General features: G+C 36.8%; 1 protein-coding gene across 2 annotated transcripts in view; it reads left to right on the top strand.

Moving 5' to 3' along the window:
• SACS (sacsin molecular chaperone) overlaps positions 1–12,791 on the top strand; it is a 55,959-nt gene that overhangs the window by 25,747 nt on the left and 17,421 nt on the right. For both annotated transcript variants that reach the window (XM_040055861.2, XM_040055860.2), the window contains exons 4-8: positions 375–462; positions 3,431–3,516; positions 5,762–5,873; positions 6,987–7,133; positions 8,379–9,861. In XM_040055861.2, coding sequence (XP_039911795.1) covers positions 375–462; positions 3,431–3,516; positions 5,762–5,873; positions 6,987–7,133; positions 8,379–9,861 — 1,916 coding nt within the window. The remainder of the gene's footprint in view (positions 1–374; positions 463–3,430; positions 3,517–5,761; positions 5,874–6,986; positions 7,134–8,378; positions 9,862–12,791) is intronic.

The raw sequence follows: 12,791 nt of genomic DNA, 5'->3' as shown, positions 1-12,791 counted from the left end.
CTGTTGAATTCTTCAGGGATGTTTCTATGACACAGTTTTGTCTCTACACCGTGTCTTGCCAGGTGCTTTGAGCTGATACTGCTTAGTTTAAGCTCCCTATGAAATTGCATACCCAGATGTACTTGTGGAGTTTACAAATGATGTACTTCCTGTATATGTTAATTTTTTTTTGTGGGCATGCAACTTAGAACAATAACTGCTTTAGTTTTATGCTTCCAGAACTTCCCTGAGTACAAAACTTTCAATTGTAGAAGCAAGAGGCAATGGCTTGCTCTTAGTATGCTTCTATAGGCACATTTTCCACCTGATTTGTTTTGGTCCTGTTGTTATCAAACTGATACTTCTGACCAAGAGCTGTCTTATTTTTCCTTCAGTTGTCTGATGATATCAAGATTGTGGATCTTCAGAAGTCTCAAAATCAAATTTTCCTAGAGCTTCAGTCAAAAGGGTTGAAAGGAGGAGGTATGGAAAATATTTGTCTCTGTTTATAGACTGGAAGCTCAAAGCATTTCCTGATGCAGTATGGAGTTAATTGAAATTTTTATCTTCTTTAAATGGGAAGCAATTATTTTGCATGTAAGTCCTAGGTTTGTCACTTGTTCTTTTCATTCTGCTCTAGAAAAATTAAACTTCTCTTTTTAAGTGCCTTGGTGTTTATTTTTTTCCTGTGATATGATGCGTAGAATTTAGGTTATTGCTGTCTTTTTGAATCAATAAGACTTGCCTTTCAGTAGTGTAGTATCTGCCTTGTCTCGTATAAAATAAGCTGGGTGCTTGAAAACAATTCAGATACTAAAGGGATATCTTTTCAGTAACCACTATGTTAAAAATTATAACACTGGTGAGAATTTATGGATTTCTGCTGTTGTTTTGAGGGTATTTTCTTTGATAGTTTTGTTTTCTTTTGATTCTGTCTGTTATTTACATTTTTATTAAAAAACCCTGAAGGTGTATCTTTTCATATGGTATCTTGATAACTGAATATCTTCAGAAATGCTGTAATTAAAATGTGTCATGATTATTTTATTTGGCTGCTAGCATTAATATTCTTCTCACAATAACTTTATTGTAAGGCAGTGAAATGAATGCTAATCAGATGGCATGGTGAAGAAGGAAACCCTTCTTTTCATGCAGATATTTTATTTGATCTCACAAATATTGTATTTCTTTGCCTGTTTAAGGCATGTATTACTGGATTATGGGTTTTTAGTGACAGAGGGAAGTTTGTATATTCGCCCGAAGTTCATGTTCACATTCTCTAGAACCTGAAACACCTATGAAAACGGACCTCATTGTTCTATGTCATTAAACATTTTTCTTTCTGTCGTTCTTGATTGCTTGCTCTGATGTTTTGCTGTGCATAGGTTGTGGTAGACTAAATAAAAAGAGTCTTATTTTCTGCCATGAAAGTGTATGAGAATAAAGTGTAGTGGCCCTAAGAAATCTTTCATGGGAAAGAAAACTGTTGCTAGATTTTTGTGCCTAGGATCGGGGATTTTCTTAGAGATGTCACTGTAAGCAATCTATGTCTAGATAAAATGCTTAAACTTCCCTGGCCCACAGTTCTGATGTAGGTTGATCTAAAACATCTGAAGGCTTCAGTATCAGCCTTTTGTGTTCATTCTGGAGTCTTCCAGTTCAGAGATTTTTCCTTACAGCAGGTGAAGCAAGAAATGCCCTGAATTTGTAACTTGGAAATGCATGGTCAGTAGGACCACGCACATGGGTTGCTGAAGTACTCTGAAGATTATCCATGTCCCGTTTGTGTTCATTCATTGCTGGTCTCTATCAAATACTGCATGATTTTTTCATATGATCACAGAATAATTCACATTGGAAGGGACATCTAGAGGTTTTTACTCTGCCTGCTGCTCAGAATGTGAGCAACTCTGAGGTCAGACTGGGTCACTTGAGGCTTGATCTGGTTGAGCTTGGAAAGAGGATGGAGACTGCACAGACTTTCTGGGCTCCTAAGTACTTGCCTGCCTTTATGGTAGAAGTTTCTTCTTGAAATTTTTGGTACCAGTTTTGTGTTAAATATGCCCAGCTCTAATACTCAGGAAAAATCAGTTTAGCCTTTGATAGGATACAGTAAATGGCCTATAGACAGGGTAGTTGTTGTGATATACATAGAGCTCTGCTCTTAAAGAGAACAAAGTCTATCTTCATTCCTATCACTTAGAAGTTATTTGTCTGTTTTTGTGGTGGTTCCCATAGTGAATAAAATGTGTTGTTTAAACACTTCCATGTGCCTTTCCAACTTAGAGAAGATCTGTTTCTTGAGTTTAGATAATTTCTCTTGATCAGTTCACCTTATTTTGGAGGTATGCATAATGCACATTGACTTTCATTTACTTCTGTATACTGCAAAAATAACAGAAGTTATGAAATACTTCACACATTCAGTGGTGAGTTGCAATTTCTTGCTTATTTTTTCATTGATGCTATTAAGTTACCATAAATAAAGTGACACAAGAAAAATTTAAAGAAAATATATTTGATGCTTTTACTTGATGCTTCCTCAGCAAATAGAACTCTATTTGTCCCCTTTTTTTCACTTTGCATTTTTTTTTCCTAGTGTTTTATTCCAGAATATACATAATACGGGTGTTTGGATCTGTGTGCTTCATAAACGCATGTGTATGCAGAGGAGAGGGAGAGAATAATAACATGTTAATAATTTTAAAAGGAAGCTTTAGATGGGCATCATTAGGGTCTGTTTTCCTTGTGAGGATTGCATCATTGCTATTTGTTTGAAGCACGTGTTTTGGAGGTTTGGTTTAAGGAGCTGCCCTTTATTCTCAGACTGGAGTTTGAAATGAAGAGTATTGAACCTTTCATTTTGTGATAGACTTTTTCTCTTGGGGCAGAGGCTCGTAATGCTGGGACTCTTTTCCCTCCAGCATTAGGCCTTGGCAACACCAGGGCTGGCATCAGGTCCATGGCCAGAGTATTTCAGAGCAGGAGGTGTAGACTAGAGCCGAAACCTTTTGTGCCTGTGTGTGTAGCTGTCAGTAGGGATCATCACAGGCTGGAAAAGAGTTAGAGCCACTGCTGCCCTGGAATACTGTCCCGCCTCTTAAAAATAGTGGTCCTTTAGAAATTGCTGCTTTTGAACATCAGGTAGTTGGAATTGTGGTATAACTGTTGCAAAGACTTAGCCTTCAAATTTATTTCATCTAGATATGAAACAGCTCGTGGACTTCAATATCAAGACTGCTATTTCACCTTTTTAAATTAAAATATTTATAATGTAGGGTTTTTCACAGTTAATTCTGGAAAGAAAAGATTTTACAATAACAGGCCTTGAGTTAATTTAAAGAAATTATTGTTTCTGGTAATTGTTTAGTATTTTTTTTTTTATCTGAAATTAAGTGCACAGTAGCATAATACACAGGAGTTTTTTTATTATTTATTTGGTTGGTTTTAGGTCGTTTTGGACAAACAACTCCACCACTTGTTGATTTTCTAAAGGATATATTAAGAAGATACCCAGAGGGAGGACAGATTCTTAAGGTAGACAATAAATAGTATTCTTAACAGTCATTTAATATGCATGACATAATGCCAAAGTTTAACACTTCCCAGCAAATGTGGTTGTTTTATCTTACATTCACTGTACTACAGAAGATGTATATTTCCATTTCTGTGGACAAGGCAAAATGAGTTGTGTGCTTTGTGTGGTTTTTTGTTTGGGTTTTTTTTTTCCTTTAAACATTTCTGAGTTTGCTGAATAGAAGGTGAATTGTGTGATTTATCATAGCTTCCTATACTAATGTCTGAAAATGGCAGTTGGATTTTTTTTTTTAGGAGCATCTGGGGTGATTAGCTGGATGCTTCATCATGTGGGTGATAGGAATTTAATTTTCCTAGTGTATGGGAATTCTAGGTTCTGACTAATGGGACTTGATACAGACGTATCTATCTATACATGCATACATACAAAACACACAAATACAAATGTTGACAGATGATGACAGTTCCTTATGTCTGTTTTCTTGTTTGCAACCATGGAACTAGAAGCTGATTATGCTTAGTGGGAATGCCCGAGATAAGCATACCTTCAACTGTTTTGGCAAATTGCCTCCTGGGTGCATTCTGAGTCGTGTCTGTTTGTAGGATGGGTGCTTACATTTTTATTATTTCTCAGTACTAGTTGCATCTGTAAAATGCATTTGAATTAAGAAGTAAGAAGGGTTCAGACCTCCTCAACATTTTAAACCCAAACTTTCATTCCAACATGAAGAAATAAGGTAATGTCCTTAGAAATCAGATAGGTTAATTTAAAAGTGGAAATGATGCTATTTTCACAGTTTGCAATTTAGGGTTAACAGATGGTTAGAGAGCTTACTACCAGAAATTTTGCTGATACCTTAAAATTTATTTCAGTGTTTTGATTCTTCAGTTACAATGCTATTACAGCTGAATGTAGCAGTTACCCCGTGTGCCACAGCATTAATGCAAGTCTGACTGCATGGTGGTTGCCATACTTAGTATTTAATATTTCTGGAAACTTTGGGCTATCTTACTGTCTCTTCATGAAGGACTGTCATGATAGTTTTTTTAGAGGAAGAACTGCATATAATTATCTTGTAAAGATTCTTTAAACATTATTTGTGCTTAACTGTAGGTATATTTCTTGCTATATCATAGTACTTAAAACTATGTAGAAGTGACAATATAATATGCATTATAGACTGAACATGAAGTCAAAAACTGCAAAATAGAAAGGTTATAATTTTGGAACCAGATGTACAAATTTATCCTGCTATCAAGTCATACATATAACTGAATGAAATTAAAGTGTATGAATACATTGCACGTGATATGTCTATGTTGATTTTCAATTCAGCTGAAATACTTGCTTGTGCCAAGCTTGCACACACCCACATAAATATACACAGGTGTCTATGTGTCTGGAGCCATGATACAGTGATGATTCAGTGTAAATAGACCATTGTGTGCGGCTGTAATCCCGTAGGTATTTATAATCATGCTTACTTGCCTACTATTGATGAAAACAGGACTGGATAGGCGTATTTTATTAATGGTTGTGACTACAGAACTGGTTTACTGACATTTCAGTTTTCTGTAGCTCTCACCACTGCTATTTAACAAATACTCAGTCTTAATATAAGCCTCTTTCCAGTCTGTGGGTTTCGTTCAACAGGGTTGCTGCTCTGTTGGTTCAGGACTTAGGGAGCTACTGCTCAGAGCTGCTTTGTAGCCCTTTGCTGGAGGGGTGTTAGAAGCGTAAGCACCATGGCCCAGGAATGCTGGGTTCATACTGTGAAATACTGACTCAAACGTAATTCAGTTGATGTAAAGAAGAGTGGTATGCATTACCCTTTTGTGAGTGGTTTTCTCACTGTTGTACAACTGTTTGTAAGGACTTACCTAATACATTTTGATAAATGTAAAATCCTTTTTTTTTGTCTACTCACATTTGCATTGTTTTGAGACTTTTACAGCTCTGAATCAGGATAATGTAGAAACAGTTTTGTAGCTTATTTTTCAACTTTGTGACTGCTTTTGTATGGTATTTGAGCTCCAAATTAAAATCATATTTATAGTATTTGTCTGAATATTTGTTTTATAAGGATACCTATTCTCATGCAGGTGAACTGGATAAAACCATTTTGGTTTTATGGTGAAGTGTATGAAAACAATTACACTTGAGACAATTGCTTGTTATTTTCTGTTGGAGCAGAATATGTGTTACTGCATTATACTTTGTTTTGATTCATTTTGTCTGCCTCAGGAACTGATACAGAACGCAGAAGATGCTGGTGCCACAGAGGTTAGGTTTCTATATGATGAAACTCAGTATGGAACAGAAACGTTATGGTCAAAGGACATGGCACAATATCAGGGTAAGTATAAGTTTTATTAAATTTGGCCCTTATTCCTCAATATGTATGTTGTTTGGGGTTAGCTGTCCCAGCTATGTCCCCTCTCAGCTCCTTGGCAGCCCCAGCCCAATCGCTGTTTGGGCCACATGGGAAGCAGAAAAGGCTCTGTATAAACCGTGCTCAATGATAAACTAAAACCAGCCCTCTGTTATTGTCACTGTTTCCAGCACAAATCCAGAGAACAGCCCCCAGCTACCATGATGCCCATGCCAGCACACCAGTTTTTAATATAAAGATGAGCTTTGCATCATTTCAGCATTCTCCGGGCAGTTCAGTTTTCTTCCCCATCCCTTTTTCTCTTGACCTTACACCCAACTTTGCTCCATCGTGTCTGTATACTGCGAATCCGGTTTCTTGAAACTTCAAGGTTTTTACATCATTTACTATGGCTTTGTGGGATAAAGATAAATTATGATTTAACAATTTTCATTATTACTAATATTATTTTTAGAATTAGTTTGCATAGTCATCCCAAAAGGCAGTCAGTTGGGATTTGAAGTTTCAATGATGGATGATCCATTACTTCTTTCTTCCAGCTTTTTTTTTCAGTTGTTAATCAGCCTTATGTCTTCTAAGGTGAATTTGTCTTACTTTCTAGACACAGGTTATTGTTTTATCTTGCCTTATATTCCCTTCCAGTGGAGGTATCTTTATACTGTGACTAGTACATTTTTCAAACATCTTTTTGATAGTCTGAACAAGTTGAGTTTAAGCCTTATGCCACATGACACTTCTTTCAGAAGTTTTGTTGTTTTCTGCTTTTTGTTCAGTTTTTCAGAATCATTCTTTTAAAATGTGGATGCAAGAATTAAACAACACATCAGAATATAAATCTAGGTACCATTTACAGAAGTAAATTGATCTCCTTGCTTTTGCATTTGCATTTTGCTTTTTTTTTTCATTACCAGGCCTAATTTGATGTCATCTTAGAGTCATAGCTTCCCCATTAAATTTGCACATGCATATACGTCAAAGAAATGCTTTCTCAGGTCTGTGAGTTCATTTCCTAGAAATTTTAAACATCAAGTAGTTTTCTTCTTCTGTCATCTTTCTAATTCTTCCTGTTTATTATAGGGCCAGCATTTTATGCATACAATGATGCAATTTTCACCCCGGAGGACTGGCATGGTATACAGGAAATAGCAAGAAGCAGGAAGAAAGATGATCCCCTTAAAGTTGGAAGATTTGGCATTGGCTTTAATTCAGTTTATCATATAACAGGTAATCTTAGTAGTTGTTTTAAAAAGAAAATGTTGAAGTTTTAAATAGTTAAATTACTTTCGATATTCACAAATATTTAATATTTTTTCTACAGTATGTTTTGAAATTAGTTCATGGCTAGATTTTCTTACGAAGCGTTCCTACTCTTCTCTAATCCTATAAGGTATCTGTTTGATTTTGAAGGTTTTTGAAGAAGATATTTCTATTAGCATCATTATGTACTTAGTCCTTTATATTGAAATGAACATTCCTTTACACTGGTATTTCAATTATACACTGCAGCTCATTTTATTAGAGGCTCCTAATATAAGGTAGGTATCCAAGTAGAAGTGTGAAAGTTCTACTCACTAGACTGAAAGTCTTCTGCAGGTTCTTTGTATAATAAGTAGTGATTTTTATTTATTGCTAGAAAAGATATTACATAATAGTGCACATTTACACTTGAAAGAAATACTGTTTCGCAAGCTCATAATATTCAGTCTTGACATCTGTTATTCTCCCAGAATTTTTTATTGTGGTACAGAAGAAGCATAAATAATGCTTACAGTCTCCACAGTTATAATAGTGCAGGATAAGAGGCAAAGTTTTGCTGAAATAAGATTTTTTACCTTGTGAATTTGTAAGACACATGACATTTTTAACAATACCTAGCTGAGCATGAATAAAATTAATGCATTCGGTGGTTTGATACTTCTGTGAATTTTAAATGTACAGAATTACTGTTTTCCAGCCTTCAAGATCTGCAGAGTATGAATCTAGTAGAACACAAATGTAGTAAATTCATTTGTTGTTTTTTTCCTTGAAAATACTGGAAACATAAAAGTATGTAGTTGAAAGAAATTGTACTTCCTGTTGCTCACTGTCTGCTAGAATTCAAATGGTTGAATGAGTATTTATATATTCAGTTGCAGAACTGTGTGCTTGTTTCTTCCCTGTTAGTAAGCACTGAATTATGTTATCAGAATCATAGAATCATGTAGGTTGGAAAAGGCCTTTAAGAACATTGAGTCCAACCATAAGCCTAATGGTACCAAGTCCGCTACTAAGCCGTGTCCCTAAGGGTCACGTCTGCATGTCTTTTAAATACCTCCAGGGATGGTGACGTAGCCATTTCCCTAGGGATTGTACTCAGTTATCAGTTTTAGAATATTTTATTCCTGCCTTTTAAAAATTTTTCCTTATCACTGTATTTTAAAAACGTATTGCTTTAGGTTTATTAGTAATTGTTGGTTTTTATGTATACAGATGTCCCTAGCATCTTCAGTGGTGACCAGATTGGAATGCTTGATCCCCATCAAACCCTCTTCGGACCTCATGAGTCAGGCCAGTGTTGGAATCTAAAAGAAGATAGCAAGGAAATAAATGAACTTACGGACCAGTTTGCACCTTTCATTGGTGTATTTGGCAGCACAAAGGAAACCTTTAAGAATGGAAACTTTCCTGGTACCTTTTTTCGTTTCCCACTTCGTCTGCAGCCTTCCCAGCTAAGCAGCAATGTTTATGACAAACAGAAGGTTTTGGAGCTGTTTGAATCCTTCAGAGCAGATGCAGACACAGTATTGCTTTTCCTGAAGAGTGTTCAGGATGTTTCATTGCACGTTCGGGAAGCTGATGGAACGGAGAGGCTGGTTTTCAGAGTAACTGCCAGTGAGAACAAGGCCTTGAAACATGAAAGACCCAATTCTATCAAAATCCTGGGAACTGCAATAAATCAGTATTGTAAGGGAGTTCCAAGCAATAGCATAACATGTGTGACATACCATGTAAATATAGTTGTTGAAGATGAGAGTGTTAAGGACGCACAGAAAACATCTTGGTTAGTGTGTAATTGTGTGGGTGGACGAGGAATGTGTACAGAACTGGATTGCTTAGCTGATGAGTTGAAATTTGTTCCCACTATTGGAATTGCCATGTCTTTAGCAACTAACGAGGAGGAAAATGGAGCTGTAGCTGACTTTTCAGGAAGAGCATTTTGTTTTCTGCCTTTGCCTCCAGGCGAAGAAAGCAAAACTGGACTTCCAGTTCATGTTAGTGGTTTCTTTGGTCTCACGGACAATAGGAGGAGTATCAAATGGCGAGAGTTGGATCAGTGGAGAGATCCAGCAGCTTTGTGGAATGATCTTCTTGTGGTAAATATAGTGCCTAAGGCATATACTACCCTTATTTTGGAAGCTATCAAGCGAATGGAGACTGAGAAGAATTCAGATTTTCCATTGTCACCTGAAAGAATTTATAGGTTATGGCCTGATGAGAACAAAATCAGGGTACCCTGGAAACCAATTGTAGTACCTCTCTTTAAAGACCTGCTCCAGCATACAGTTATTTACTCAGTGAGTAATCAGTGGATAAACGTGGAACAGGTGCACTTTTCTGAAATGGATGAGAGATTGGAGTACACACAGTCTGTTCTCAACTACCTCCAGAATTCAGGGAAGCAGATTGCCAAGGTACCAGCAAATATTGCTAGTGCAGTGCATCTTACTACTTCTGCTGCTAAAGCTGTGAAAAAAGTGACTCCTGCTGTAGTACGGCAAGTGCTAAGGAAATCTGGACACAGTGGATCTGCTGAAGAAAAACTTCATCTTTTAGAATTTGTGCTTTCTGATGGAGTCTACAGTGAACTTATTGGATTGGAGCTTTTGCCTTTACAGAATGGGAATTTTATTCCTTTTTCCTCATCTGTGTCAGAACAGGATGTAGTTTACATAACCTCAGAAGAATATCCCAGGTATGCTTAATATTTGTAGTAATGTGGGGAGGTTTTTTGTTAGTTTTTTTTCTTTTTTTTAAATTTATATGTTAAAACAGAGCTTCAGACTGTTCTTTGCTTGTCAACAAACAAGGTGTGCGGCAGTCTGTATTGTGATGAAGTAAGACATAGATAGAACTCAGTTTTCCTTATGTATGCATGTATGTGTCTGCGTGCATGTCTCATTTGAAAAGTTTGACACTCATTTGCCATTAACCCTTTATAAAGGAATTGTGTGATCTACACTTGAAGAGATACCTCAGGATACATTTCTAGTTCTTTTTCTTGGAATTACAAATATGAGGAGATTAGAAACGTGCATAGAGGGAATTAATTAAATTAGCTAATGATAAGAGCTTTTATTAAATTTAAGGCCTGAGATTACATCTGGCTTTTTTTTTCTATCACAACACTTAATTTCAGTGAGATAGTACTAAAAACTGGTTTCAGGAAATAAGTAGATACTATGATTAGCCGTCTTTTACAGCTGCTCTCCCTTTGTTCTTTCCAGTCCCTCTCCAATTTTTTTTTTTCTTGCTTATTTCCCAGCTGCATCAGTACTCCAATTTGGTTCTCATTTTGTCAGCAAAAGAGCTTGCACTGACACTGGGGAGGGCATAGCAAAGGGCAGGGTAGCTGGAGTGAATGAGTTTGGGGTCCCTGGGGAGAAAGCATGACTACTGCTTTTTATGTCTGTACTGGATTATGCATGTATTAAATACTTGTTAAACCTGGACCATTCTGCACACAATGTCTAAAGACTTGAAGTCACTCAGACACTCCAGATGTCTTATTGTTTCCCCTTACAAAGTGCTCCCTCTATGCATGTTTATAATGAGCCTTCCTTCTCCTTTGTCTCAGAGTTCCGCTAATTTCCAGACCCTCAGCTTGAGAGAATGTGGCACTTGGCGTATGTTTTGTTACTGTTACTGCTCTGTGGGCTTTTTAAAAGGGAAGTAGAGATGGGCTGGAGTGTGCCCATATAGGTATTATTAAGGTAAAAAGTGCTTCAAGTGAGGTCCCTATGTAGATTGTGTTTTGAGTACACATACAGACAGACAATCTTAAAGAACAGCGGTTGGATGCAAGTAACTTTCCTTCGCATGTTTCTCAGAAACAATGTGCATATCTTCAGGCCTGCTGCTGTTCTTTTTCTGCTGTATTCTAAAAAGAATCACAGAATGGGTCAGGTTGGAAGGGACTACAAAGAGTCATCTGGTCCAGCCTCCCTGCTCAAGCAAGGCCATCCCAGAGCATGTGGCACAGGATTGTGTGCAGATGGTTCTTGAGTATCTCTAGTGAGGGATGCTCCACAGCCTCTCTGAGCAATCAGTACTCATTCCAGTACTAGGTCATTACACAGTAAAGAAGTTCTTCCTTATGTTCAGCTGGAACTTCCTGTGCATCAGTTTCTGCCCGTTGCCTCTTGTGCTATTGTCTGTATCCTTGTCACCACAAAAAAGAGCCTGGCTCCACCCTCTTGGCACCCTCCCTTCAGATACATATAGACATGGATGAGGTCCCCTCTCAGCTGTCTCCTCTGGTGGCTGATGCGGCCCAGCTCCCTCTGTCTTTCCTCATAAGAGAGATGCTTCAATGCCTTAATCATCTTTGTTGCCCTCTGCTGGACCCCACTCCAGGAGCTGCATAAATTTAAACCCATAATCATAAACCACAATCTTTTCTTGCTCTAAACAGTTCAGGTTATTTATCAGGGGATTAAAGCTACTCAGAACCCATGATTCTAGTGTCTTTTTCTAAAAAAAAAAAAAAAAAAAAGCTTTTTTGCATCTATTGTGAGATGATTTCTCTTCTGTAGTTATTTCACTTTGTTAATCCTTCCAGATGTTAAGCCAGTATACTAACAGAGAAGACATTCTCATGATGAGACTAATGAATTAGAGACCTGCTTCAGACTAGTCGTAAGATACTATTTTTGAAACTTAAGGATACCAGTATTTCTTATTCAGTTTATGTTCCATTGGTAATGGACCTGGTTTGACTAGTCTTGTAAAACTGGTACAAAAGCATATTATATCAGGTATAAATCTCCTTGCCAGCTGTGATGAAACAGAAATTTGAAACAGTAATGCTTTCTTTGCCTCTGTATTTGCCTACATCAAGTATATTTAATTCTGATGTTTTAATATGATAAATTATCCATGTTAGATGTTTCAAACGCTTTCAGTTTAGGAGATTGACTCTTATTCAGATTTGGAGCCTGCTAACAAGACAAAATAAGCTCTTAGAAATTTTCTTTCTGCTAACTGTGGAAGAACAAGATTCTGTGTCGGTTTATGTCTAATGAACATACCCACGATAAGAATGAAACTCGGTATTTATTTTAGATTTCACAAAGACCAATGCCCTGAAAACCGATTAGTTTTAAGTGCCAAAGTAAGAGAAAGGGAGGATGAGACTGACTCGTGGAACAATAATTTTAAGTGTTGACTGTAGATCTTCTGAAATCTATAGATCTTTTCAAATCCACAGATCTGTGTGAGATTCTAGAATTATGTGTTGTATTTTACGTGAACTTTTCAAACAGAATTCTAAGAGACATGGAATGGTAGGTGCTATTTTAACTTTTTTTTTTTTTGGTTAGAGTACAAATAGGTGAAAATAGTATTTTAATCTCAGTTTTTCCATCAAAGAAAACTTGCTTAGACCTGCTTTGAAAAGAAGAGTAGTTGGAAAAATTACTTTCTTACTACTCTCTGCTTCTAAATGTGTAACTTCGTTACTTGTCAGAAGATGCCTACTGAAAGCCCTACTCTGCATATGCGCATGATTGCTTTGCATGCTGCTGTTCTACCATGATGATTACCACGCTGGTAATGTCTGTACAGTAACATAAATAAATGAGGCTTTGCTAAAGTGTGGGGGCCTTTTTTTTTTTTTTTTGCTGT

Source organism: Hirundo rustica, chromosome 2 (assembly GCF_015227805.2).
Source record: "Hirundo rustica isolate bHirRus1 chromosome 2, bHirRus1.pri.v3, whole genome shotgun sequence".
NCBI lineage: Eukaryota > Metazoa > Chordata > Aves > Passeriformes > Hirundinidae > Hirundo > Hirundo rustica.
Note: the sequence above shows the minus strand (reverse complement) of the source record. Positions and strands in the feature narration are given on the sequence as shown.